The following is a 27,117-nucleotide window of genomic DNA, read 5'->3' as shown; positions in this document are numbered from 1 at the left end:
CAGTATTATCCCATTGAGCGCTGTGCCATCATTCACTGTCCTGGAGCGCAGTGGAGAGGGCCGGACTGTTTGGTAACTAACTGATGCAGTGATCATAATTGATGGTAGAAATCCAAGATTAAATCAATTAGCATTAAACAATGGATACTGTGCATATTTCACCAAGTACGATTTTAGTTTTCATGTAGTTGTTGTGTGAATTTGCCGCAGTGGACACGGCTGTGCTGTCAGGGGCACAGAGCGCACTGGAGACGGTGCAGTCTCCACACCTTCTCCAGTCAGCTCATGTGGATCATCCTCTCCACCTGCACTCCTCATTGTGAGTCGTGATCATGAATCTGTAGGCCGAGTTCACCGTAACTACACTTCAGTGAATAAATAAATAGTGTTCACGTACCAAACTTCCATCTTCAAATGATATCCCAGGCTGAGGGTCACCACTGGTTGTCGTGCATAGTTTGGGCACATGAAGCAGTCAGTGTGATTGCTGTAAACATAGAAATACTGCAGTGGCACTTGTGCGTAATGCTGATGGATTCAGACTGTCACTGTGCTCACACTGCTGAAGGACAACGTGAAAGGAAGAATTAACCTCCATCTCAGACACATACAACTCGTTTTCTGTGCCAGAAACAGTGTTGGGCACGTTGCTTTTAAAACGTAATTAGTTATAGTTACTAGTTTCTTCTCCCAAAAAGTAGCTGAGTTAGTAACTGAATTACTCCACTATAAAAGTAACTAGTTACCAGGGAAAGTAACTATTATGTTACTTTTTAAAAAAAAAATTTGTTTAAATATGTCTAAGAATGTGGACTTTTTTCTAAGCGGGTTTCACAAGGGTTTCTGAGTCAACTGTTGCTCACGGGAGCATGTTCTCAACAACATACCTGCCTATCATTGCATTCAGTTCAGTCTGTGTCATACGTTTTTGTGAAGCTGGAGCAGAAAAATCCAGCTTTAGCTGCTTGGACGGCGTGGCTCCGTGTCCTTCTTTGTTAGCTCACGTTAGCCACACCTGGCCTGCTATCATCATCAACAGTGTCAACAACGGTGTTTTTGGCCACTAGTTTTGTAGAAGCGTGTGCCGTTGAGAGATGCTTCATTAGATTAGGGTTGCTTACAACGGACGTGGACAAACACTTCGCTCTGGGACATAATGTACACTTCACATGTACGTTCTTGCCTTTTACCTCAAGGAGATTAAACCTAGTGTCTGTACTTCCACTTTGAAAACGCCAACTTTCCCTCCGGACTCGCCATTGCTGCAGCTTACCTCTGCTAGTGGGTGTGTGTGTGAGGCTGCTGTGTGCGTGTGTGGTTTGTGTGTAAACTGAACACTGCCACTGATTGTCTTACGAACTCTTACTCTACCTTAGCCAATCACCATCACTTATGCGGTTGTCTCGCCCCTCCCTCCTCAGCTGTGCGGATGACAACAGCTTCAACAAGTAGCTTCAGTTTATAACGGGCCACATTTAATTGTCGGTAACGGTAACGGCGTTGTAACGATGGAAATAATAATTAGTTAGATTACCCGTTACTGAAAAAAATAACGCCAACATGTCTTGTGAACAGCGTTATACTCTAACGCCGTTATTGCCAACACTGGCCAGAAATATGCACTTCCTCTCAGTTGTGGCTGTGAATCACTGTTCACTGTAGAGAACATTGATGAGAAGGCTGATAATGCACAGTATTCCAGCTGTGACACTAACGGCAGATTAGCATCAAGTATGACATTTTCCTCGCTAAAAAACATGACGGTCATGTTTCATAACCTGCTAACATACAGTGTAATAGATGTGTCTTGTGTTCAGAGTGCAGAGAGAATTAAAACTCCCCTCGAGGAACAAGGACGGTTTTCATCTTATTCAGGACATGAGTAGTGGTGCACTTCTGCCTCTTGTGGTCAAAATGAGCATTACAGAATGCAAAACTTTAAAAAATGAGCCTTAATTTACTCTTGAAAAAATGTTTATCACTTGATTTGACACCTACAGAAACATAAAATTCCATCCTGAACATTTTTTTCACTCTTACACAAACCCCCAAAAAATGTACAAAATTCTCACCTTGTTTCCTTGTATCTGATCCACTATCAATGCATGTTTTCATTTAAAAAATCATTTTCCAACAGCACCCGATCCTGTCCTCACTGGGTCTCCATCATGGCTGAGTGCTGGAGCCTCAGTAACTCTGAACTGCAGTGTTGAAGATCCATCTGCAGGATGGAGGTTCTACTGGTATAAGATTGTTCCTGGTCCATTAGCAAACTCCTTCAGCTATAAGCTGCTACCTGGCAGCAGCAGTGGGACTGAACAGGATTCCTACATTGTTCATGGACAGACACGCACAGCAGGATATAGGTGCAGAGCTGGAAGAGGAGATCCAGTGTATTACACTCATACCAGTAACCCTAAGTTTGCCTGGTCTGCAGGTCAGTGTGTTTCTCTCTCTTAAGAAACAGATGTTATATCAGCTCTGTTCATCTTGTTTCTAAATGATGATAAACATACAGTATCTTGAAAAAAAGAAAATTAATTTACTGTGGTCTTATGATCTTGTCTCTCTCACTAGCGTCAAGCTAAACTTCATGCTTTCCACCTTACTGGGTGGAATTGACTTGTTTCCTTCTGTCCTCACTCTTTAACATAAAACACAAAAAGAGATATGATATCTCGGCTAAAACTCTGCTCTCATGTGCAAAAAGTACTTTTAGTCTGGATACTTCAGCTCTTCTTCTGCTTACAGCAGCTGTAGTCACTTGGTTGTCTATCATTTAAAATGTACTCAAAATGGTAGCAAGAGGTCAAAGTAGGAATCATAATTTCACCAAAACACTGAACTTTGTTGCAATAAAAACAAAGCTAAGGACTATTTGAATTGAGGCGTTTTATATCTGAAGATCTCTGTGCTCTGTTTGACCTCTTATCACATGTTGTTTTTCAGTTATTCACTCATCAGCGTCTCTCACAGTGAGTCCTGACAGAGCTCAACACTTCACCTCTGACTCTGTCTCACTGAGCTGTGAGGGAAACTCTGCTGAGTGGACAGTGGTGACGTTAAATGAGAACAGATACTGGTCGGACTGCTCCGGCTCGGGGACAATGACTGGATCAACATGCAACATGAACACTTACAGGTCCAGTGATGCAGTGTACTGGTGTGAGTTTGGATCAGGGGAGTTCAGTAACGCAGTCAACATCACTGTACAGGGTATGATTTCATTACATTAGTTTTTCTTTGACTCATTGTTTCAAACATCCCGTTGTGTGTTGAGGAGTACAGTACACTGACATGTTAAGAGTTCTGCCCAACACTCTGCTTCATGATCTCTACACTCATTAATTGTTTTCACTTAATAAACATAGTTAAGTATTTAATCACACTGTGATTTTAACCATGTATAAATATAGAATATAGATTTGTGGCTGATCTGTTCTTCAGTTTTTAGGTCCATGATCACCATTTAAAGTCCAGTGTGAAGGATTTAGTGATATTTAGCTGTGAGTTTGCAGATTCAGCCAACTGAAAGGGTTCTTGAACAGTAAGACACACAAGGCGTATGAAGATGAAACGTCAGATTTTATGATCACTGTTAAATCAATGAGGAAAGTCAAAGAAACAAACCCAGTATGTGTCTTTTCTCATCTCTCTACATCCACTCATTCTCAAGTTCCTCAACCAGCTGATCTCTGACTGAAACCTGGTCTTCTTTGACTGTTTAACAGATGCAGATATTATTCTGCTGAGCCCGGCCCGTCCTGTGACTGAAGGAGATCCTGTTAGTCTGAGCTGCAAATTAAGACGTCAAACATTTAACTCCACTGTGTTTTTCTATCACAATGAGAAAGTGATTCAAAGTGACAGCAGATGGGAGTTAATTATCTCTGCAGTGTCAAAGTCAGATGAAGGATTCTACAAGTGTCAACACTCAGGACAAGAGTCAGCACAGAGCTGGATGTCAGTTCAGGGTGAGTAGGATTAAAATACTTGCTGCTTTTTGCTGTTTTTTTTTTTTATTTGACTCAAAAGATATTCAGATGAATATTGTTTCACTATTTATTCCAGCAGTGTCCAGGCCTGAAAGCTCTTCATTTCCTGTCCTGTTGATTGTTGGGCTGGTTTGTGGAGTCGTTCTTGTTCCTCTGCTCGTTTTGTTTTGCTACAGAGCGTCCAAGGGTGAGACCTTCTTCTTCTATTATTACATGTTTTTTAATGATTCAAACACACACACATACTCTGATGTCATGAGATAGAACAGCAGTATAACAACCATCTAACAACAAGTGTCTCTTTCACAGATTCAGTCTTCGTCAGGTAGGTGCAACACTCTCTCATCTCATGTTGAGCGTAACATCAACACATTTTTATGTTCCTATTTAAATGTTCTGTATCTGATACGTGTTGTAGACCAGTCCAGTCTGAGAGCGCCAACGCAGATCGTGTGGACTACGAGAACGATCATTACTCCGCTCTTCACCATGGTAAGCAGTTAAACTAATCTTTATTTTCTACATATTATATGTTCAGTAATCTGAAAAAATCTTAGTTTGTTTGATAACTATTGTAAACTAACCTTGGCTTGATATTTATTTCTCTGTAGGTGATGTTTGTCTCTATGACACAATCGGAGACTGTCAAGAAGCTGAACATGGTACAGTTTATACCTTTTTATTCACCATGGAGCTGTTAGAAATACTAGAAGACTATTTTATTTAACTGTAAATGACTTGTTGACAATCCTTGAGCATATTTATTTGTCTGAAATGACATATTTTAGACTGAGTTACACATCTAACAGCAAATGTCTCTTTCACAGATTCAGTTTTCGTCAGGTAGGTGCAACACTCTCTCGTCTCATTTTCAACATAACATCAACACATTTTTATGTTCCTGTTTAAATGTTCTGTATCTGATACGTGTTGTAGACCAGTCCAGTCTGAGAGCGCCAACGCAGATGGTGTTGACCACAAGAATGATCATTACTCCGCTCTTCTCCACGGTAAGCAGTTAAACTAATATTATAAATCTGATCTTATATACTTATACAGTGGGGTCCAGAAGTCTGAGACCATTGGAAATCTCTAATATTGTCACGTAAACCTGGAAATAATCAGAAAGTGCTCAGAAAGTGTGAGACTTAGCATCAAATCATTTCCAGACTCAAGTTTTGTAAAGGGGCAGTGCATGTAACAATACAAACTGTAAAACACTTGACAGAAACTGGATCAGTTGTATCCAAACACAGACCCAAAGTGACCACACCATCAGAAGATCAATAAATCAAGCTTCGTTCCCTGAAAGATAGAAAAGCAACTTCATCACAGATACACAATTTGATAAATACACACAGGTGAAGTCTGACAGAGGAAAGCTGTCTTGTAGTCGTCTCGAGGACGATCAGCCGTTCCTAAACCACTTCTTAGTTGGTGAAGCGAGACCAAAGACTGGAGGAGGGTTAAGAAATACCAGAATTCTTCAAACAATCAACTTTTACCTCAAATTGTTAAGATGATATTATCATTTGCAATCAAATGAAAATAGAGTTGCTGCGTGGTCTCAGTCTGTTTGAGCCTATAAACACATTTTAAATGATCAAAACAATCTGAGGTCTCGCATGATTCATTTGTTGTTTACAGTTAAAGTGATTAAACGAACTTTGGCTTGATTTTCATTTCTCTGTAGGTGATGTTTGTCTCTATGACACAATCGGAGGCCGTCAAGAAGCTGAACATGGTACAGTTTATACCTTTTTATTCACCATGGAGCTGCAAGAAATACTAGAAGACTATTAACTGTCAATGATTCACTGACAATCCTTCTCATGTGTTCTTTTATTGATCGTAAACACAGAGAGGGGGGAGAAATGTGACACAACATGTTAATCTTGACATCAACCTCGGTCTCTTTTTTGTTGGCTTTGCTTTTTCTTTCAGGTCAATAAAGAAATCTGTATCAACTAAACCAATGGAACGGACGACAACATGAAAAACTCCATCTGTGTACTTTCACAGCTGTTATGTGATCACTGTGTGCAGCTGTGCCGTCCAAATAACAAACAGTATTTTGTCAAGTTAATCTAATAGCAGCTCATTTAAAATAAATGTATCATATGGTTTTAATCTTCTGTTGTATTTGGTATTAAGAGTTTAGATTATCACATATAATAACTGAAATGTTTTGTTGTTAACGTCCGGTATGTTCTGACACCTTTGTTGTTGTTTGTTGTTGCCTCGACACTCGGTACGAGGTGATAGTGCAACTTTAAAGTCAGCATCTTTTGTAGTTTCTGACTAAAAAGAGTTAAACATTTATAACATTTAATGTATTTTATGTGAAAAACACATCCTGTTCCACATACAAGCTTTCTTCTGTTATTTTAAAAATGGCTTTTTTACATATATGTGTGTATTTTTAAAAGGTGGTTGACCATTTTTGCATCAATAAACTTGTTCCAGCAACAAGCTGTCAGCAGTGTTCCTCATAGATTTAGAGGGAACAGAAGGAAAATAACTGGAGTTACTTAAGTTTGAAGTCTCTTCATATTTGTGTCGGTATCAACTTTCCAATTTTTACTTCCAGTTGTCATGGCAGAAATTAGGGTCAAGGGTCACAGCATGGTTCACACTGCCAGAGAGAGTCACAGAGTGGTGCTGCCACCATGCGGTGAAAACAGGAACTGCATTTAATATGTATTCATTCAGTTACACAGTGCTGGTGGGTCATAAATAATCAATTCAATTCAAAAAACTGTATTTGTCCCCGGGGGGCAATAATAGCATTTAAGACATAACACACTGTCGCCACCTGCTGTTTTCGACTCAATTGGTCAAACGATTGTAAATTGGCCGATGTTTTCATGAAAAATAGTGACTTTTCTTTAAAATATTCATGAAAAATACAAATTCAATTAAAATCCAATAAAAACAGGTGTCTCATTCAGCCAGTATAGGATGACATTTGTGATCGATTTCAAGAAAAATATTGACTTATTTTACTGTCATGTTAGATGTCTTCAGGAAAAAAACAAACACAAGCAGAGATCCTTTATCTTCCATTACAGAAAGATATTATATCACATTTATGTTGTAGACCTGTTTATACTGTTACTGGGAGCACTGGGGTCCAGCTGCTCCCAGTCAGCCTCAGTGGACGGCCCCATACCAACTCCACTAACCTGCCTCCTGTGAAAGCTCCACAGCTGTTTGAGACTTTAACTTGAAGCTGGAGTTGGTCATTCTGTTCAGAGGCATTTTTATTATATCTGTATGAAATGTCTCAACAGTGCTGCTCGACAGCAATCAAAACATAAAACAACATGGAAACACAAACAACCCCTGGTCTCTGACAGCGACAGCTCTGTAATAACTTCATCCAATCAGATGTAGCAGCCAGAAGAGATTGTATGGACAGACTACCTGTCAATCAACCTGTCCTGACCCGCCCACCCTGCGCTGACTCCGCCCATCACTCACTGCGCGTGACCGGAGTCTCTTCCCCGCGCTGCTGCAGCTGTTTAGGACAAGAAAGACAGAAAGTACAGACAGACTTCTCATCAGCAGCTGTAGCTGCAGCAGCTTGTACTGACAAACACAGCAAGAAAACAGACCGAACTGGAGAAGCTACAAACAAAAAGACGTCGGTGGCTCCGGAGGTGAAACGAGTCAACGTTGGAGTAGCTGTTCAAAGATGGCGACAACTGGAGGAGCCGAAGTCCTGAAGACGGACGCCATGTTAGCTGTTTCTCTGTTGGACAGGTAATGAGCCGGTTTGTGTTGTTGGGGAAATGTTTTATTACTCTCAACGTAGCTAACGTTAGCTCCTTATGTTGCTGTCGTGTGTATTAACCCAACACTGACATGTTAGCATCGTCAGCTTGTAGCTAACGTTAGCTAAGCTAGCTATGATCGAAACGTATTTACATGCGACGTCACCGTTTACAGGCAGACCAACGTTCACACGTACTGTGGTTCTGATCCATACAGCAGTGTTCACACATGCTCTGCTACTCTGGGCTGTTTGGACATTAGCCAGACGAGCTGTATGTGAGAGGCGACTACTTCTTGTGTGCTACACGTGTGAAAGGTCAAGTCCACTGTTCAGAGGTCATGTGGAGATTATATCTGTGAATGTGGTTTGTATTGTAGTTGTGAGCTGATGTTATTTATGTGACGTTCATTCATATAGACTGTGAACAACCGAACCAAAACTAGCCTTGCTGAAGCCAAGTAACGTTTCCTGTGTTTGATTTCGGTGCAGCGGCAGTAAAAAAGAAAGAGAAATTGCCCCCTCAGAATATTTAACAGCCCCCTCAGTCACTTCATCCTGCAGCCAGGCCTGACCTCACACCTCTAGGATGAAACTGTTGGACACACCAGTGAAATGTGGACCTCCCTCTGGAGTATTTAACAAGCTAAAATGAGCTGATGGGCCTCAGTGGTGATTTAGATCTATCTGAGTGGTTCAGCTGTTAGTTGAAGGACTGATTAAATAAGCATTGCATCATAATTGCAGTATTCAATGAACAGCATCCAATTCTATATCATAACTATGAATTATTTTTATTATTATACACATTCTCCTAAAGCACAGGTTACCATTAACCATTATTATGACAGTTGTATGCTCCCCCTGCTGGAGCCTGCTGGTAACTACTACTGTTGATATCATAATGGCATTTTGATCATAAAACATGAGAAAACACAAACACACTGTACTCTAACTGCTGCAGCTGACACTGAACCCTGACCATAAACTATTGTGTAACAAGAAAATGCTCATATCAGAATATGAATAATAATATGTCTGAGGTCATAAAATGTAAATCCTTGATGTGATAATACCCAGAACTCCACCTGTGACACTAGGGGCAGATTGACACCATGTTTGACATATTCCTCGCCAAAAGAAACATGACAGTCATGTTGCATAACTTGTTAACATATAATAGATGCATGTTGTGTTTGGAGTGCAGAGAGAAATGAAACTCTACTGGAGTACCATGGATGCTGTTCATCTTATTTAGTATATGAGTAGTGGTGCAGTTTAGCCCCTTGTGGTCAAAATGTGTATTACAGAAAGACAGACTACTACCTTTTTGGTTTTAAATGTGACTATATTCAGTGGTAAATCAAGAAGAGGAGTATTTTAGTATTTCAGACCACTGTTCATTGACTGTAACAGTAAGTCCTGACTATAGCACTGAGCTGTACAGGGAGTCGTCTACTTCTTAAAGGATGGTAATACAGTGTACCAGTGTGAGTTTACCAGGTAGCAATGACAAGGACATGTGATTTAAGTTAATACAGAGACAGGTCAATGAAACGTCTAAAACTTTATTATATATTAACATCATCAGGTTGATGATCAATTCATGGGTTCTACACCGTAGATGGAAAAGTAACTAACATAGATAAAGCTGTCTGTCGACGTCAACAACTGCTAGCTGCTAGCTTGCGGCAGCTGAGACCTCTCTCTCTCTCTCCTCATTTACTTTACATCTCTTCATTTTTTTCACATGCCAATCTTTGTGTCTTATCCTAACCCTAACCTTCCCCTGCTTAATGCCTAAACCTAAAAGACTTAATCAACAACCAATTATTCGAAATATTTGAGCACTTTGGCTTTGGTCTGCCATTTACATTCACAAAGGTGGATAGCTCTCTTCCCCAATTTTTCCTCCTCCCCCCCTCCCCCTCCCATATTCTCATCTTCCTTCTTTTCTCCTCTAATATGGCAAATGTTGCAAGTGGGAGGTGACCTGGGGACTAACCTGCGTCGGCCAGTGCCTTGCCTTGTTTCCCACAAAAACTATGTTGTCGTTGGTCAACATAGGGCGAGACTATGAGTACTATTACCACTTCACCTAACCCTAACCCTTTTAAACTCAAGGCTCTTCTTTTCTTCTTTCATGCCTAAAACCTAACCACCCCTACTCTTTTAACCCTAATCTTCCCCTCCTTAACGCCTAAACCTAAAAACCTCTTTTTTTCTTTTTTTTTCTCCCCCCTTCCTTTTCCCCTCTCTACTTTACACTAATATAGCTCTAACCATTACGTTTACCCTAACCCTAACCACTTTAAACCCTACGGTTCTCCCCTTCAATGCTTAAAAGTAACCCCTCAACCAACCCCCCTTCCCCACTCCTCCCCTCCTCCCATCTCCACCCCCCTCCTCCTGCTTAAAAGCAACCCCATATATACTCAAATTTTACAAATACAGATAACAGTCCCTAATATAAACTGTTTCTTGTGGTCCGTGGAACCACCAGGAAAACACTCCATTTTGAGACTTGTTGTGTTGAGAGAAACATACGGATACGAGACACTTGACATCTGAAATACCATTTTAAACCTTTAAAGCAACACTAACCCTAAAATTTTATCAAGGGGGTTTCTTCAGGATGTTTTTAATGATTGACTTCACACCTCTTGGTTGCCACAGAAAGAGATGAGAATCAGTCATCGCACTGTGTAGTGTAACTCATCTTCGCAGTTCCTCTTACAGAGATCTGTGCTGTGATACCCACACTTACACTTACACCACAGTGTATATATAGCATGTTTTCATGTTTTGAGAAATGATGTCACATTACTTAGTCTGCTTACTGTGAACTCATGCAGATGTGAAATGTACGTATTGATTTGGTCGTTCACCTGAACATAGTAGTAGTATAAAGGCTGTAGTAGTGGTAGTAGCAGTAGTCATGTTAAAAGTTGTAGTTGTAGCCGGAGGCAGAATCTAAACCACCAACCTTGTGTTGATGTGCCTCCCACTCATTCTCTGTGGCAACTTTTTGTTTTTTAAAAAAAGCTTTATTTAATAATAAGTACAGAAGGTATAAATGATTGAAATACAAGCACACTTTGGATGTGGGAGTTGAAACAGGCCACAACTCAAAATGGAGTCTGGAGATGTGAATCTCTGCAGAGCCTCAGCGTCAACACTGATGCACGCACTGTATACAGACACACCTCATCTCAATACAGGCACTGGGGGGTGCAAGAGCAGAGGGCGTATTCTCCATAACATGCATATGTAAACAAAATGTGTTGTTAGTTCGTATATGATGTGATTCAAGATCATCATAATTACTTCTTGTACTTTCTTATCTTAAGGGACCAGGCACACAGCTCGTGCATTAGAGACGAGCTTATATGTCGCTGCAGTGGGCAGGAAGTGTGAACACGTCAAAGTATGCTGCGGCCAAAGCCACAAGTGAAGGTGATTGAGTTGTGTGGAAAAGGAGAGGAGGAGCTCTCTTTCCTGGATTATTATCAATGCAAAGTAGAAGTTTTTCTCAGAAGCAGAGCGACAGTTGGAGGTGGACATGGGGCACACTTGGCTCTCTGTGCTCGGGTTATTCTGTGAGTACGTTGCTTACTTTCAGAGGCAGACTCATGTTTGTTATCAACATGGTGGTTATATAGGCAGGATTTGTTTCTTGGTTCAGAGTGGAGACTTTTGTTTAATATACTACTTGACTGCTTATTTTTACACTGGCTTTTGCACACATATTTGCACAGTGATTGTACGGCATATGGTCCAAAGGTATTTTTATGTATATATCTTTGGAATTCAGTTTATTGATTACTGATATAGTTTTTTAAAATGTGTGTCCTCTCTCTGTAGCTCTGTAGCAGAATATCATCACAGAAATGTGTGATGCTGTTTATATCTGGATTTTAAATGCCTGTGATTCTGGTCTAATGAAGTTTTAATCTTTGTTTTAGTGCTGAATACACTCCTCTACGGACATGCTGAAGGTGATCAACTGTCTTTTCTCTAATTTTAATTGGTTTTTTTTCCCTGTTTATCACCTACTGTATCACTCTTGATCACTTCCTCCTTTTCTGTTTTTTTTTTACGTACGTATTACTTCCCTCGATCGATCAATACACCATATGACGTATGAGTGATTTTTCATAATCGTACATTTCTGTATATTACTGAAATTATTGTGTCAGTAATACACAAAATGATTATTTGTTATTATTAAATTTTTGCAATTGATGAAAAAAAACAAAAAAATGTGATACTGGCCAGCTCATCGCAGGGCCCTCTCTGATGGCAGAGGCTGCCACACAAGGTGCCAACTGCACATCAGGAGCAATTTCGGGACTCAAGGATACTTCGACATGTAGCTCAGTTCCGCCCAGGGGAGCCGGGATTCGAACCAGTAACCTCCTGAATGCTAGTCACCTCTCTACCCACTGAGCTACTATATATAATACAATGCTAACGTAGCAATTAAATAAAATACTGAGGTTAATAAAATCTGCGTTTTTTTTCGCTCAGGGCGCCATGCAAGCTAGGACGTTCACTGGCTATAGTTACATTGGACTGAGTCATGAAATTTAAATTATTAAAACTCCCCTGGACGAACATGGACGCTTTTCATCTATTCAGGACATGAGTAGTGGTGCACTCCTGCCTCTTGTGGTCAAAATAAGTATTACAGAATGAAACACTTTTAAAAATGAACCTTAATTTCTCTTGAAAAAAAAGCTTTTCACTTGGTTTCACACATACAGAAAAATAAAGTTCAATCTTTTTTTTTACTCTTACTTGAACTAAAAACAATTAAAAATGAAATAAAGAAAACCCAGGAAAAGAGAGAGAGAGAGAGAGACATGACATGCAAGAGATGTACTTGACCAAGTTTTACCTAATATGTCTCCAGTATTAAAAAATAATTCAGTGTTAATATTAATGCAAATTTGTGTCTTACAGTTCAACTATTTCTTACCTGTGTGGGCTGCACTATATAAACTGGACTTAGTCACAGTGACATTAATTTCCTTTTTTATGTCTTTGTTCTAAATCAAACAGCAAGCAGACCGAAGGCTGAACTGAGGGCTGATGACAGAGACATTCCTGTAGGGGGCAGTGTGACCCTGACCTGCTCTGTGAAACCATCATCATCTGGTTGGAAATACTTCTGGTACAGAGGAGAGAAACCCTCTGAACCTCTGAGCACTCAACTCTCAGCTGGACCAATCAGAGTCTCAGAGGAAGGAGTCTACTGGTGCAGAGGAGGAAGAGGAGAGCCAGTTAACTACACAGAGTACAGTGATCCAATCACCATCAACAAGATTAGTGAGTTTGACATTTGTTATGGAAACAGGATTTAAATCATATATTGTATTTATATTTGTTGATTGATTAGAAAAAAGACATGATGTGGATTTACCATTTTGTCATTTTTGTTTCCTTTCTGTGAATTCTTGAACATGAACAGGTCCAAACAAGGCTGTTGTGACTCTGCAGTCAAACTGGTCTGAAATATACATTGGAGAGAGGATCACTCTCAGATGTGAGATCAAAGATGGAGGAGACACTGAGTGGGAGTATGAATGGAGAACAACCAGCTCAGAAAAACCTTCAAATCAAAGTGAACACAATATTAGATTTGTTTCTGAATCCCACCATGGAGACTACAGGTGTAAGGGCAGAAAGAAACATACGCAGCTTTCTTCAACAGATTGGAGTGATCCCATCAAACTGACAGTATCAGGCAGTAAGTCACATCACATTTCTTCATCACATTTCAAGTGAAGATTATACAGCTCATTAAAAGGCTGTTGTAGGAGCCAGATTGGTCATTTTCTTTGTTCATGAGTGTTGTACACATTTGTGCCAGTAGGTGGCAGTATCTGTTTAGGCCATTGCTTTTGTTTCTATATAGGTAGGTGGGTTAATCAGCGCAGGTGCGCACGCTGGGGAATCCATACGGTTATTGACCGTGCCATGGCGTGTAACGCTGCAGGTCAGAATATTGTGTGTTATTGTGATAGTGAGTATTATATTTTTTGAGTTGGCTGTGTGTAGCCTAATAAATAATGCTTGGACATTTGCGATGTTATGCACTTACACCTGAATTCACCTACTAGGGCTGGGTATCACCAGGTACCTCACGATACGATACTATCACGATATTTTGCCCACGATAACGATAATATCATGATACAGCGATTCTGCGATAATCGATATATTGCAAGAAATTTCATCCACGATACATCACGATATCTGTGTCACTGAAGAAATTCAGAATTTATTAACTGCACTGAATCCATTTCACAGGAATTACAAAACATTGTCAATCAATTTCACATGAATGACAGCCAAGTAAAGCAAAGTGTATACTGCACAGTGGCTCTTCTTAACACACACTGACCGCAACTTGTCCAATGTCCTTGTGTTATGTATAAGTCTTTAAGGGAAGAATGATACAAAATAATGCTTCACCAAAATATTTTCTGTCTGTGCAAATTAATAGAAAATTATAAAAAACAAAATGAATGCAGAAAATACACATTCCAGTGCTAGTATTATCAACTTCTTCTCTGTAAACATGGACACATATCAGTGCTGCTTAACAAGCAGAATCAAATTGTTTTATGAAAACTGGCAAATTTCACTGCATATGAAAAATAAACATTTCATCCAGTGAGAAACATTCCGCGGTGCAAAAATAAGTGCGATTAAAATGCGTTAATTTTTTTAACTCGTTAATTTTTGTGTAATTAATTAATCTTAATTAACGCGTTAAAGTCCCGGCCCTATTATTTATAGATTTATTTTTATATAGATTTTTATATATTTATTTTTGTGAATGTATGGATTAGATAATACCTATATGGCATCTAGCAGAACTTAAAGGCACAAAAGAAGAGAAAGAAACTAAGAGAGAAGATGACCTATTACTGTTAAAATCACCTTGATAATACCTTAAGAGCAGCAGCCATTTCCATCAATTTGGCATATGTGTCCTGAACGTCTTGTGGCAATAGGAACTGCAGAGACTTAAACCTGGGGTCTAAGGCTGATGAGATGTGCAGGATGTTTTTCTGCTCCACAGAGTCATATCGCTTGGACAGGTCTTGGTGGATGGTGGTCTTGATCTCTTTGACAAGAGAGGAATCTTCAATGGTGCTGCTTGTGTCACTCAAAAGCTGGGCATGTAGCGGAGCGATGATGGAGATTGTTGGGCTCTTCTCCTCACACATGATATTTTTTGCCACCAGCATTGGCTCGAGGGCTTGCACAACCTTCACGGCATTTGAGATGTCGGTCTCATTCAGGGTGCAGATGTCAGTGGTACTCTTTCTTACCTTAATGAAAGAACACAGGACAGAATGGAACTTTCATTAAAAACATGAATTTAATGTACATTTTGAATTTTCATAATTATATTATAACAACATTATATCCAATTTATATTTTATTTGTAACCTATCAAAATTCAACTTGCCTGTGCTTTAATGCAAGAACAGAGCAGTATAGAACTATTAAGAAATAATGAGATAATATTGAAATTATGAGCATATTTCAAGCAATATCACTTTTTCACAACCACATTACTAAAATGTAATCTAATCTATATGATGTACAAACAAAACAGATACACACATATATTTTAATACAGAAACGTTACGTTATCAGCAACAATATAACATTAGATTAGAATAAATAACCTACCTCAGGAGATAAGAGGGCAGCACAGATCGCAGGCTGCTGCTCCAGAAACCTGGCCAGCATCTCATAAGCGCTGTTCCACTGCACTGCAACATCTGTGATGAGCTTGTGATGTGGCAGTCCAAGCATCCTTTGGTTTCTCCTCAGTGCATCGGCGGCTGCGGTGCTTCTGTGGAAGAACGTGGAAATCCTCCGGACCTTTGCAATGAGTCGAGCAACAGCTGTCACTTTCAGGGCATACTGTGAAGCGAGGTTTAGTTCATGTGCAAAACACCGAATGTGTTGGTATCCAGTCAGCTCAACAGCAACAGTCATATTAGATACGTTGTCGGTGACAACCGCTGGGTTTTTCCCAATGAGCTTCCACTCTACTGTAGCCTTCCGTATGACTTCTGCCATGTTAGCACCGGTGTGAGACTCGGACATCACCCGAGTCTGGAGAACGTAGTACTGCAGTTCCCACTCGTGAATAAAATGAGCAGTGATTGTCACGAAGGACTCTGTGGCCCTGGAAGTCCACGCATCGCACATAAGTGCAACTCTCTCAGCAGATTGAAGTGCATTTTCCACTTTTGCTTTCGTCTCTGCATACAACGCAGGGATAGCTTTTTCAGTGAAGTATTTTCGACAGGGTATGTCATATCTTGGTTCCAGTGTATGTAGCATTCGGCGGAAACCTTCATTTTCGACTACACTATATGGTCTAAGATCTTTACAAATAAAGCAAGCAATGGACTTGGTAATACTAGCAGCCCTGGGGGATGCAGAAGGAAGCTTTGCTTTAAATGCAGTGTTGATTGTAGGCTGGCTTACAGAAACGTTAGCATTAACGTCGCTAACCGTCCTCTCCTCCACGGCAAGCTCAGGATGATGACAAGGTGGCTATGCATGTTCGTTGTGTTGCCCGTGTACTTGACATTCGCGGGACAGTTCTTGCAGATTGCGAACTCTTTATCAAGTGTTGTTCCATTGTCAGTATAGTAAAAGCCGAAGTGTGCCCAGACTTTAGATTTGAAATTCGACGGTGCATCTTTCACTTGTTTTTGGCGCCAGTGTATCGATAACGTGGCGCAAGATGAAATCCTGCGATATATCATAGTATCGCTATTTTGGCACACCCCTAGCACCTACACTGTCAGCGTACAAGCCCTTTAAACCACCAGCATGCGCGGATAGTGACAAAGGGCCACAATATTGGTCTAAAACCCGGTTCACATTGGACTCGTTGGGAAAGCAACAGTCGGCGTTGTGGTTCCTGTGGGCCTTTGCTGCGTCTGGAAAGCCTGGAGGAGGCGATCGTGGGAGGATGAGTGAAGGAGCTGCTGTTTCTGCTGGGTCTTGGCTTGAGGTGGAGTTCGGCTACGGACGGCTGCAACGTTCAGGCGGAGTTCGGCAACAGCCAGAGGAACGGCCGCAGCGATTCGGGCGGTGTTTGGCTACGGCTGGAGGAACGGCCGCAGCGATTCGGGCGGAGTTTGGCAACAGCTGGAGGAACAGCCGCAGTGATTCGGGCGGGGTTCGGCTACGGCTGGAGGAACAGCTGCAGCGATTCGGCGAGACCTGAGCCAGGCGAGGCAGCGGAGCATCGGATCTGCTGATCACTGCATGGCGCCCAGCACATGGATGCCGAGGTATGAGTAGCGCTGCACAATAATGGCCATTTGATCTGTGTGCACACAATTAGGGGGGCATAAATCCAATGCATTGGTAGCCGAAACGAATACGTGATTGACTTTGCCTGTTGCGAACTGTGGAGCGACTGAAAAAAACAGGAAGTGCGGAAACGGCGTCTGCCGTATCCATGGAAACCGGAAGCGGATGAAAGGTTAAAATGACTGAAAAAGCGCTTGCTGATCAACTTTCAAGGTTGCAAACAGAACAAAAGGCTAAGCTGATCAAAACCGCCAATATACAAAACTCAATGAAAGATCTAATCACAAAGAGCAATAAAACAATGGTTTGTGATGCTTTGAATGAATTAAGGGTGGTGTGTGATGATGCAAAATCTATGCATGAACAGCTGTCGGGTTTAATGCCAGGTGATGAACAAGAAAAACATGAAATATGGTTTAAAGCAAAATTGCTTTTTAAATGAGTGTATTCATGATGCAGAAATGTGGGTTTCAAACTTTGAAGGTAATATACAAGAAAATGTTGGTGTTACAAACAATGAAGGTAATGCAAATAAAAATGAGGTTGGTAACAATCAAAATGGTAATGTCACAAACAAAGAAAACAATGCACATGCAACTGGGCTGGTGGTGGATGACATTAGCCCAAATGACAGCATTTCTAATGTGGGAAGCAAACGCTCAAGGAAAGGAAGTAGAGCCGGTGGAGGATCAAGCACCACTTCAGCATGCATAAAAGCTGAAGCAGATAAAGCTGCTCTTATTGCCCGTGCTACAGCTCTGAAGGAAAGGCATGCATTGGAGGAGCAGGAGCAACAATTGAGGAGGAAACGAGAACGGCTTGACTTAGAAGCGGAAATAGCTGCAACAAATGCTGAGTTGGCAGTATTGCAATCCTCTGATGTGAGAAGTGCTGGTTCAGGATCCAAAAATGCAATGGACTCTTACCTGCAAAAGAAAAAGGGAAAAATGAGTCTGTGATTGTCTTAAATCCTTTGGCAAATGAATATCAGCCTGGATTATGGAAATCAACGCAACAACAGTGTTCAATAAATCCAAATAAACCACTGGATGTGTGACCAAAGGAACCTGGCCCAAGTTTTAAAACGGCTTCTGAACATCACTACAATATGCATGACCACCAGGAAAGCATGGGAAATTCACACCAACTTAAAGGTCACATGACAACTTTTCAATTAAACAAGGAAATCAGTCAACCCCAAATCACTCAAGTCATTCAACCTCAAACCACCCATCAAGTCACTCAACCTCACATAAATCAAATTGCATCTGAGGACATACTTACCATCATGCACAGACAAAACAAAATAACAGCTGCTTTGGTGCAACAGCAAATCACAAGATCTCTGCCACCAAGAGACATTCCTATATTTGAAGGGAACCCTCTGCAGTACAGAGCATTCATAAAAGCATTCGAGCAAGGAGTGGAGGAAAAAAACAGGAGCAGCAGATTGTCTTTTCTATCTGGAGCAATCCACCAGAGGACAGCCACAACAATTGGTACGTAGCTGCCATCACTTGGCTCCTGATCGTGGCTATGCAGTGGCTATGGACCTGCTGCAAGAGCATTTTGGAAATCAATATAAAATTGCCAATGCCTATATGGAAAAAGTTCGAGCCTGGCAGTCCATAAAAGGTGAAGATGTTAAAGCACTCCAAGCGTATTCTTTGTTTTTGTGTGGCTGTTGTAATGTAATGGGGGAATTTGAGTATATGCAAGAGTTGGATATGCCTGCAAATATGAGAGCCATTCTTGCAAAGCTGGCATACAGGTTGAGGGAGCAATGGAGATCCATCGCTCATGGGATAATGGAAAGAACACAACAGAGAGCTCACATTACTGACTTGGTTGCATTTGTGGAGCATCATGTTAAAATTCTTTCTGATCCTCTGTTCGGCGACATCCAAGATCCGGTATCTGGTGCGGCTGGCACAAAGACTCTCACCCAGTTTAAATCTTATCCTGGAAACAGGGTGAAAGGAAACATTGCTGCCACCACTGTAACATCCATGACCTCGCCAGAGAAGGGGGAGGAGCCACCAGCAGAGCTTGAAAGGTCAGTCAAAGCTGGATGTCTTTGCTGTTCACACAGTCACACATTGGAGGAGTGTAAACAGTTTAATGGGAAAAGGCACAAGGAGAAAATTCAATTTCTGAGGGAAAAGGGAGTTTGCTTTGCATGCTTATGTGATAGTCACATGAGTCATGAATGCAAGAGGCGCTTGACATGCAAAGTCTGTGGTCAAACTCATCCCACTGCTGCACATCAAAAGGCAGCCACCAGCTCCAGAGCAAAGGAAACAACCAGCTTCACAACAGTTAAAGGGCCCACTCAGTAAACAACCAGCTTCTTTCCAAACATTTGGTCATTCAGGGGCCGGTAAGGATGGCTGTGCTCTTCCAATTCTTCCTGTAAAGCTTGATTTATGCTTCTGCGTCGCGGCGACGGCGGAGCTACGTCGTCGACGCAGACCCCTACGTGGACCCTGCGCCGTAGCCTGACGTGCGCCTCCAAAAAATCCTGACTACGCGTCACGTCGACGCGTCGAGACACGAACGGCAAGGACTGGGATTGGTCCGCTCAGACCGTAATTTCCAGCAGTTGCTTTTCCGGTCAACAGTATAACAACACCGCCAGTAACTTCTGCTGCCTGCATGCTTGTCTCCTATTGCTTGTGAACTCCATGCTTTGTGAGATCCCAGCAGGGCAGGAGGAGTATTGGTGTTGTGCAGCATGTAGCTTGTAGCCCCACACTGTGACCAGAATGCTACACAGCATATCCGCTCTGACCGCAACTGCAGTGCAAGAGAGCAAGAACCCCCCCATCGGCTTGGCGGTGAATTGCAGACCAACGCGTTCCCTCGACGCAGAACTTCGAATGCTCAATGACGGCGTAGGGTCGACGACGTAGCTCCGCCGTCGCCGCGACGCAGGTGTGAAGTCTGCAAAAGGAAATTACATTATACAAACTTAAGCATTTCTGGACCCTGGTAGCTCGGCCACGTTCTGCTCCGAAGATCTCATGCAGAGGCTGAATATTACAGGCAAAAGAACCAGCTTTTTGTTGAGCACAATGGGCCGGGAGATTGGTCCAGCTTACTCCATCACTGAGTTGGAGGTGGCTGGATTGGATGGCAATGACTTTTGTAGTCTCTCAGAGGTCCTGAGCCAAAGGAAAATGCCAGTCACCACTTATAACATAGTAACAACTGAGGAACTGGATAAATGGTCTTATCTGTCAGACGTTCACATCCCACACATCAAGGCAAACATTGATTTGTTGATAGGAACCAACGCTCCCGAACTACTGGAACCTTGGGAGGTCATCAACAGCCACGGGAATGGCCAGTACGCTGTTAGAACCGTGTCGGGATGGATCGTTAATGGTCCGCTGAATAGAAGCAGTGGTGCCTTGGAGACAGAGTTTCCCTCTGCCACAGTGAACAGGATCTCTGTGAGGAAGTTGGAGGAGTTGCTCACCAGTCAGTACATGCATGACTTCAATGAAAAGAATAAGGAGGAAATCTCAATATAAGACATGAGGTTTTTAGAAATTGTAAGTCATTCTGCAAAGCTTCAGGATGGACATTACAGTCTAAAAATGTCTTTCAGGAAAGAGCATCCCACACTCCCAAACCATCTGTCTATGGCCAAGCAAAGGTTACGAGGACTCGAGAGGAGATTTCAGAGAGATGAGCGGTTCCATCAGGAATATGCAAACTTCTTCACTGATGTAATCTCCAATGGCTATGCAGAGAAGGTACCTCAGCACCAGTTGGATGGTGCTGAAGGAAAGGTCTGGTATATCCCTCACCACAGAGTCTACCATCCAAGGAAGAACACTCTGCGTGTGGTGTTTGACTGTGCAGCAACATTTAAAGGAACATCACTAAACAGTCAGCTGCTGCAGGGGCCCAACCATACCAGTAGTCTTCTGGGAGTGCTCACCAGGTTCAGGCAGGAGTCTGTAGCAGTTATGAGAGACATACAGAAGATGTTTTACCAGGTCAAAGTAGCAGAGATAGACAAAGACTTCCTTTGTTTCTTGTGGTGGCCTGAGGGTGACACGAATCATAGTGACAAAGGGCCACTTTTGTTCATATATATTTTTAAAGTAAATCTTCAGTATGTGCTGATTGTGCAGAATGTATCAGATCCACTATCAATACATGTTTTCATTTTAAAAAAATCATTTTCCAACAGAACCCAAGCCTGTCCTCACTGTGTCTCCATCATGGCTGAGTGCTGGAGCCTCAGTAACTCTGAACTGCAGAGTTAAAGATCCATCTGCAGGATGGAGGTTCTACTGGTATAAGACTGTTCCTGATCCATTAGACATCTTCTTCTTCTACTACAGCTTTGAGCTGCTACCTGGCAGCAGCAGTGGGACTGAACAGGATTCCTACATTGTTCATGGACAGACACACACAGCACGATATGTGTGCGCAGCTGGAAGAGGAGATCCAGTGTTTTACACTAATGACAGTGACCCTAAGTATGTCTGGTCTGCAGGTCAGTGTGTTTCACTCTCTTAAGAAACAGATGTTATATCAGCTCTGTTCATCTTGTTTCTAAATGATGATAAACATACAGTATCTTGAAAAAAAAGAAAATTAATTTACTGTGGTCTTATGATCGTGTCTCTCTCACTAGCGTCAAGCTAAACTTCATGCTTTCCACCTTACTGGGTGGAATTGACTTGTTTCCTTCTGTCCTCACTCTTTAACATAAAACACAAAAAGAGAGATATGATATCTCGGCTAAAACTCTGCTCTCATTTGCAAAAAGTACTTTTAGTCTGGATACTTCAGCTCTTCTTCTGCTTACAGCAGCTGTAGTCACTTGGTTGTCTATCATTTAAAATGTACTCAAAATGGTAGCAAGAGGTCAAAGTAGGAATCATAATTTTACCAAAATACTGAACTTTGTTGCAATAAAAACAAAGCTAAGGACTATTTGAATTGAGGTGTTTTATATCTGAAGATCTCTGTGCTCTGTTTGACCTCTTATCACATGTTGTTTTTCAGATATTCACTCATCAGCGTCTCTCACAGTGAGTCCTGACAGAGCTCAACACTTCACCTCTGACTCTGTCTCACTGAGCTGTGAGGGAAACTCTACTGAGTGGAGAGTGATGAGGTTTTCAACTGAGGACAGATACTGGTTATACCTGTCAGACTGCTCCTACTGGGGGACAATGACTGGATCAACGTGCAACATAAACACTTACAGGCCCAGTGATGCAGTGTACTGGTGTGAGTCTGGATCAGGAGAGATCAGCAGTGCAGTCAACATCACTGTACAGGGTATGATTTCATTACATTTAGTTTTTCTTTGACTTATTATTTCAAACATCCCGTTGTGTGTTGAGGAGTACAGTACACTGACATGTTAAGAGTTCTGCCCAACACTCTGCTTCATGATCTCTACACTCATTAATGGTTTTAACTTAATAAACATAGTTAAGTATTTAATCACACTGTGATTTTAACCATGTATAAATATAGAATATAGATTTGTGGCTGATCTGTTCTTCAGTTTTTAGGTCCATGATCACCATTTAAAGTCCAGTGTGAAGGATTTAGTGATATTTAGCTGTGAGTTTGCAGATTCAGCCAACTGAAAGGCTTCTTGAACAGTAAGACACACAAGGTGTATGAAGATGAAACGTCAGATTTTACGATCACTGTTAAATCAATGAGGAAAGTCAAAGAAACAAACCCAGTATGTGTCTTTTCTCATCTCTCTACATCCACTCATTCTCAAGTTCCTCAACCAGCTGATCTCTGACTGAAACCTGGTCTTCTTTGACTGTTTAACAGGTGGAGATATGATCCTGCTGAGCCCGGCCCGTCCTGTGACTGAAGGAGATCCTGTTAGTCTGAGCTGCAAATTAAGACGTCAAACATTTGACTCCACTGTGTTTTTCTATCACAATGAGAAAGTGATTCAAAATGACAGCAGATGGGAGTTAAATATCTCTGCAGTGTCAAAGTCAGATGAAGGATTCTACAAGTGTCAACACTCAGGACAAGAGTCAGCACAGAGCTGGATGTCAGTTCAGGGTGAGTAGGATTAAAATACTTGCTGCTTTTTTTTTTTACTTGGAAAGAAATTCAGACGAATATTGTTTTGCTAGTTGATCAGTTGTATCCAAAGCACGATCAGACAGACCCAACGTGACCACACTGTGGGAGAAAGATGTCTGAAAGAGTTTGGCCCAGTCTTTTACTATATGGTATCTTCAGTAACTGCAGGTGACCAGAATTAATTAAAATAATGTTTTCTACTATCTGTAGATTGACTTAAATAGTTTCAGCCTATTTTATAATGATTGAGTCTTATGTTTTCTATCATTTGTAAACATCATCCACATTTAGCAGCATCTTTACACACAAAACAAGTTACACCAAAACCAAAAAAATAATGTCATCTATTTTTCAAAGTAATGTTTTTAACAAAGCAAACAAAGAGCTCAAGATTAATATCATTGAATCATTGATCCACAAGATTATTATCTAAAAACTACTGTGCAGTTGGGTTTAAAATCATTAGTCCTCTGCACAGCAGTATAATTCAGTCGGGTTCTGGTCAAACACAGGCGATGCCAAAGAATCTATATTGAATGAACGTCTAGCTGCACACCAGAAAACTCTGCTGTGGACCAACTTCATACTTCTTTGGTTTTCATTTAAACAACTGCAAATATTATATTTATATATTTGTTGACATCGTCAAAAGACTCAGTTAATCTTATTTGTTTCATATGGTATCTAACAAGATCAAATGTCAGATTTTATTATGTAAAATAAATGTGTAAAAAAAACAAAACAACAAGGGTGATCTATTCACATCATTGTACGTAAACTCATTCTCAACCTCGTATTCTTTGACTGTTTAACAGATGCAGATATGATTCTGCTGAGCCCGGCCCGTCCTGTGACTGAAGGAGATCCTGTTAGTCTGAGCTGCAAATTAAGAAATCAAACATTTGACTCCACTGTGTTTTTCTATCACAATGAGAAACTGATTCAAAGTGACAGCAGATGGGAGTTAAATATCTCTGCAGTGTCAAAGTCAGATGAAGGATTCTACAAGTGTCGACACTCAGGACAAGAGTCAGCACAGAGCTGGATGTCAGTTCAGGGTGAGTAGGATTAAAATACTTGCTGCTTTTTTTTTTTACTTGGAATGAAATTCAGACGAATATTGTTTTGCTAGTTGATCAGTTGTATCCAAAGCACGATCAGACAGACCCAACGTGACCACACTGTGGGAGAAAGATGTCTGAAAGAGTTTGGCCCAGTCTTTTACTATATGGTATCTTCAGTAACTGCAGGTGACCAGAATTAATCAAAATAATGTTTTCTACTATCTGTAGATTGACTTAAATAGTTTCAGCCTATTTTATAATGATTGAGTCTTATGTTTTCTATCATTTGTAAACATCATCCACATTTAGCAGCATCTTTACACACAAAACAAGTTACACCAAAACCAAAAAAATAATGTCATCTATTTTTCAAAGTAATGTTTTTAACAAAGCAAACAAAGAGCTCAAGATAATATCATTGAATCATTGATCCACAAGATTATTATCTAAAAACTACTGTGCAGTTGGGTTTAAAATCATTAGTCCTCTGCACAGCAGTATAATTCAGTCGGGTTCTGGTCAAACACAGGCGATGCCAAAGAATCTATATTGAATGAACGTCTAGCTGCACACCAGAAAACTCTGCTGTGGACCAACTTCATACTTCTTTGGTTTTCATTTAAACAACTGCAAATATTATATTTATATATTTGTTGACATCGTCAAAAGACTCAGTTAATCTTATTTGTTTCATATGGTATCTACACAAGATCAAATGTCAGATTTTATTATGTAAAATAAATGTGTAAAAAAAAAACAACAACAAGGGTGATCTATTCACATCATTGTACGTAAACTCATTCTCAACCTCGTATTCTTTGACTGTTTAACAGATGCAGATATGATTCTGCTGAGCCCGGCCCGTCCTGTGACTGAAGGAGATCCTGTTAGTCTGAGCTGCAAATTAAGAAATCAAACATTTGACTCCACTGTGTTTTTCTATCACAATGAGAAACTGATTCAAAGTGACAGCAGATGGGAGTTAAATATCTCTGCAGTGTCAAAGTCAGATGAAGGATTCTACAAGTGTCAACACTCAGGACAAGAGTCAGCACAGAGCTGGATGTCAGTTCAGGGTGAGTAGGATTAAAACACTTGCTGCTTTTTTTGTAAACTGTTTTTTATTTTGACTTGAAAGATATTCAGATGAATATTGTTTCACTATTTATTCCAGCAGTGTCGAGGCCTGAAAGCTCTTCATTTCCTGTCCTGTTGATTGTTGGGCTGGTTTGTGGAGTCGTTCTTGTTGTTCTTCTGCTCGTTTTGTTTTGCTACAGAGCGTCCAAGGGTGAGACCTTCTTCTTCTACTATTACATGTTTTTTAATTATTCAAATACCCACACATACTCTGATGTCATGAGATAGAACAGCAGTATAACAACCATCTAACAACAAGTGTCTCTTTCACAGCTTCAGTCTTCGTCAGGTAGGTGCAACACTCTCTCATCTCATGTTGAACGTAACATCAACACATTTTTATGTTCCTATTTAAATGTTCTGTATCTGATACGTGTTGTAGACCAGTCCAGTCTGAGAGCGCCAACGCAGATCGTGTGGACTACGAGAATGATCATTACTCCGCTCTTCACCATGGTAAGCAGTTAGACTAATCTTTATTTTCTACATATTATATTTTAAGTAGTGTAAAAAAATCTTAGTTTGTTTAATAAGTATTGTAAACTAACCTTGGCTTGATATTTATTTCTCTGTAGGTGATGTTTGTCTCTATGACACAATCGGAGGCCGTCAAGAAGCTGAACATGGTACAGTTTATACCTTTTTATTCACCATGGAGCTGTTAGAAATTAGGGATGCACCGATCCGACTTTTTCAGTCCCGATACCGATTCCGATACCGATGCCTGGGCTTTGTGTATCTGTCGATACCCGATACCGATCCGATACCGTTGTTGAATTAATAATAAACTGTATACCTTCCACCTTATACCTTCCTTCCACCATGTGGAAGAGACTAAATGCACCAGATTTCCCTAACTAATACAAAATAATCAAACATTGTTAACATGTAAACAAATATTTGACTTCTTATTCATTTGTTATTAAAAAAACAGCTGTGCATTCAAATCTATAACAGAATGTAATCAAACTGCTTGAATTAAAATAAATAAAATGTAGGATGTGCTGTGATGGAGGAAAAGAAAAAAAAACTGGATCTGTTATGGTTTTAAGGGATATTCAATGGAGGACCCAAATGCAGACTCACAGGCAAACACACAGGAGGCAATATAATGGGAAACAAAGGGCGAGCTTTAATAATCAAAGCTGAATACAACTGGTAAGGAGGAAAATACAGACAAACTAAAAAAGGGACACGAAGACAAACACAAAGTAACAACTAAAGGCTAACACGAAGTAGGCTACAAACCAAAAGCAAAGTACAAATCAAAAGAGAAACCAAAACTACAAACATACAAAACGGGAGACACGAGGAGTCACAGGAGGAGACACTGGGGAGGAAGCTGGTGGGGAACACAGGACATCACAGAGAAACACGGGCGAACACAGAGGAAGACAAACCAAGACGGACAATGCCGGACACAGGCTACGAGCTTACACGAAGACGGTCGGGAACGGGACATCAAAGGAAAAACGGAGTACAACATGGACCACGGACCAAGACGCGGGGGAAACGAAACGATCAGACAAAGACATGAGGGAGAACAAAGGCTATATACACAGACACTGATGACGGGATGAGGTACAGGTGGAGTGAGGACGGACACGGACAGGTGAGGGGATTAACGGAAAAACACAGGAGGAAGTGAAAAGCAGGACGTGACACACAAGGGTACAATTTCAAAGTAAAACAG

The 27,117-nt window shown here is 40.9% G+C and overlaps 2 protein-coding genes across 13 annotated transcripts in view; both read left to right on the top strand.

The window, feature by feature from the left end:
- LOC311251657 (Fc receptor-like protein 5) overlaps positions 1-27,117 on the top strand; it is a 45,094-nt gene that overhangs the window by 14,824 nt on the left and 3,153 nt on the right. For 5 of the 12 annotated variants that reach the window (XM_084344201.1, XM_084344207.1, XM_084344202.1 and 2 more), the window contains exons 4-17: positions 2,138-2,437; positions 2,950-3,216; positions 3,732-3,974; positions 12,835-13,101; positions 13,244-13,522; positions 21,338-21,646; positions 22,162-22,440; positions 22,957-23,199; positions 24,039-24,281; positions 25,121-25,363; positions 25,462-25,575; positions 25,698-25,713; positions 25,807-25,880; positions 26,000-26,050. In XM_084344201.1, coding sequence (XP_084200327.1) covers positions 2,138-2,437; positions 2,950-3,216; positions 3,732-3,974; positions 12,835-13,101; positions 13,244-13,522; positions 21,338-21,646; positions 22,162-22,440; positions 22,957-23,199; positions 24,039-24,281; positions 25,121-25,363; positions 25,462-25,575; positions 25,698-25,713; positions 25,807-25,880; positions 26,000-26,050 — 2,928 coding nt within the window. Of the gene's footprint in view, positions 1-2,137; positions 2,438-2,949; positions 3,217-3,731; positions 3,975-10,843; positions 11,227-11,735; positions 11,769-12,834; positions 13,102-13,243; positions 13,523-21,337; positions 21,647-22,161; positions 22,441-22,956; positions 23,200-24,038; positions 24,282-25,120; positions 25,364-25,461; positions 25,576-25,697; positions 25,714-25,806; positions 25,881-25,999; positions 26,051-27,117 lie in introns of those variants that run through there. The other 7 variants (XM_084344204.1, XM_084344205.1, XM_084344200.1 and 4 more) reach the window with 5 other exon arrangements.
- Positions 4,044-6,435, top strand: LOC311251778 (uncharacterized protein; the record flags this gene model as incomplete). Its single annotated transcript, XM_084344421.1, has 8 exons — positions 4,044-4,124; positions 4,256-4,320; positions 4,414-4,487; positions 4,607-4,657; positions 4,823-4,838; positions 4,932-5,005; positions 5,689-5,739; positions 5,940-6,435. 8 exons carry the CDS (start codon positions 4,044-4,046, stop codon positions 5,945-5,947), a joined length of 420 nt encoding a protein of 139 aa, XP_084200547.1. The 3' UTR covers positions 5,948-6,435.

This window comes from Pagrus pagrus, assembly GCF_965226575.1.
Source record: "Pagrus pagrus genome assembly, chromosome: 22".
Taxonomy (NCBI): Eukaryota; Metazoa; Chordata; class Actinopteri; order Spariformes; family Sparidae; genus Pagrus; species Pagrus pagrus.
Note: the sequence above shows the minus strand (reverse complement) of the source record. Positions and strands in the feature narration are given on the sequence as shown.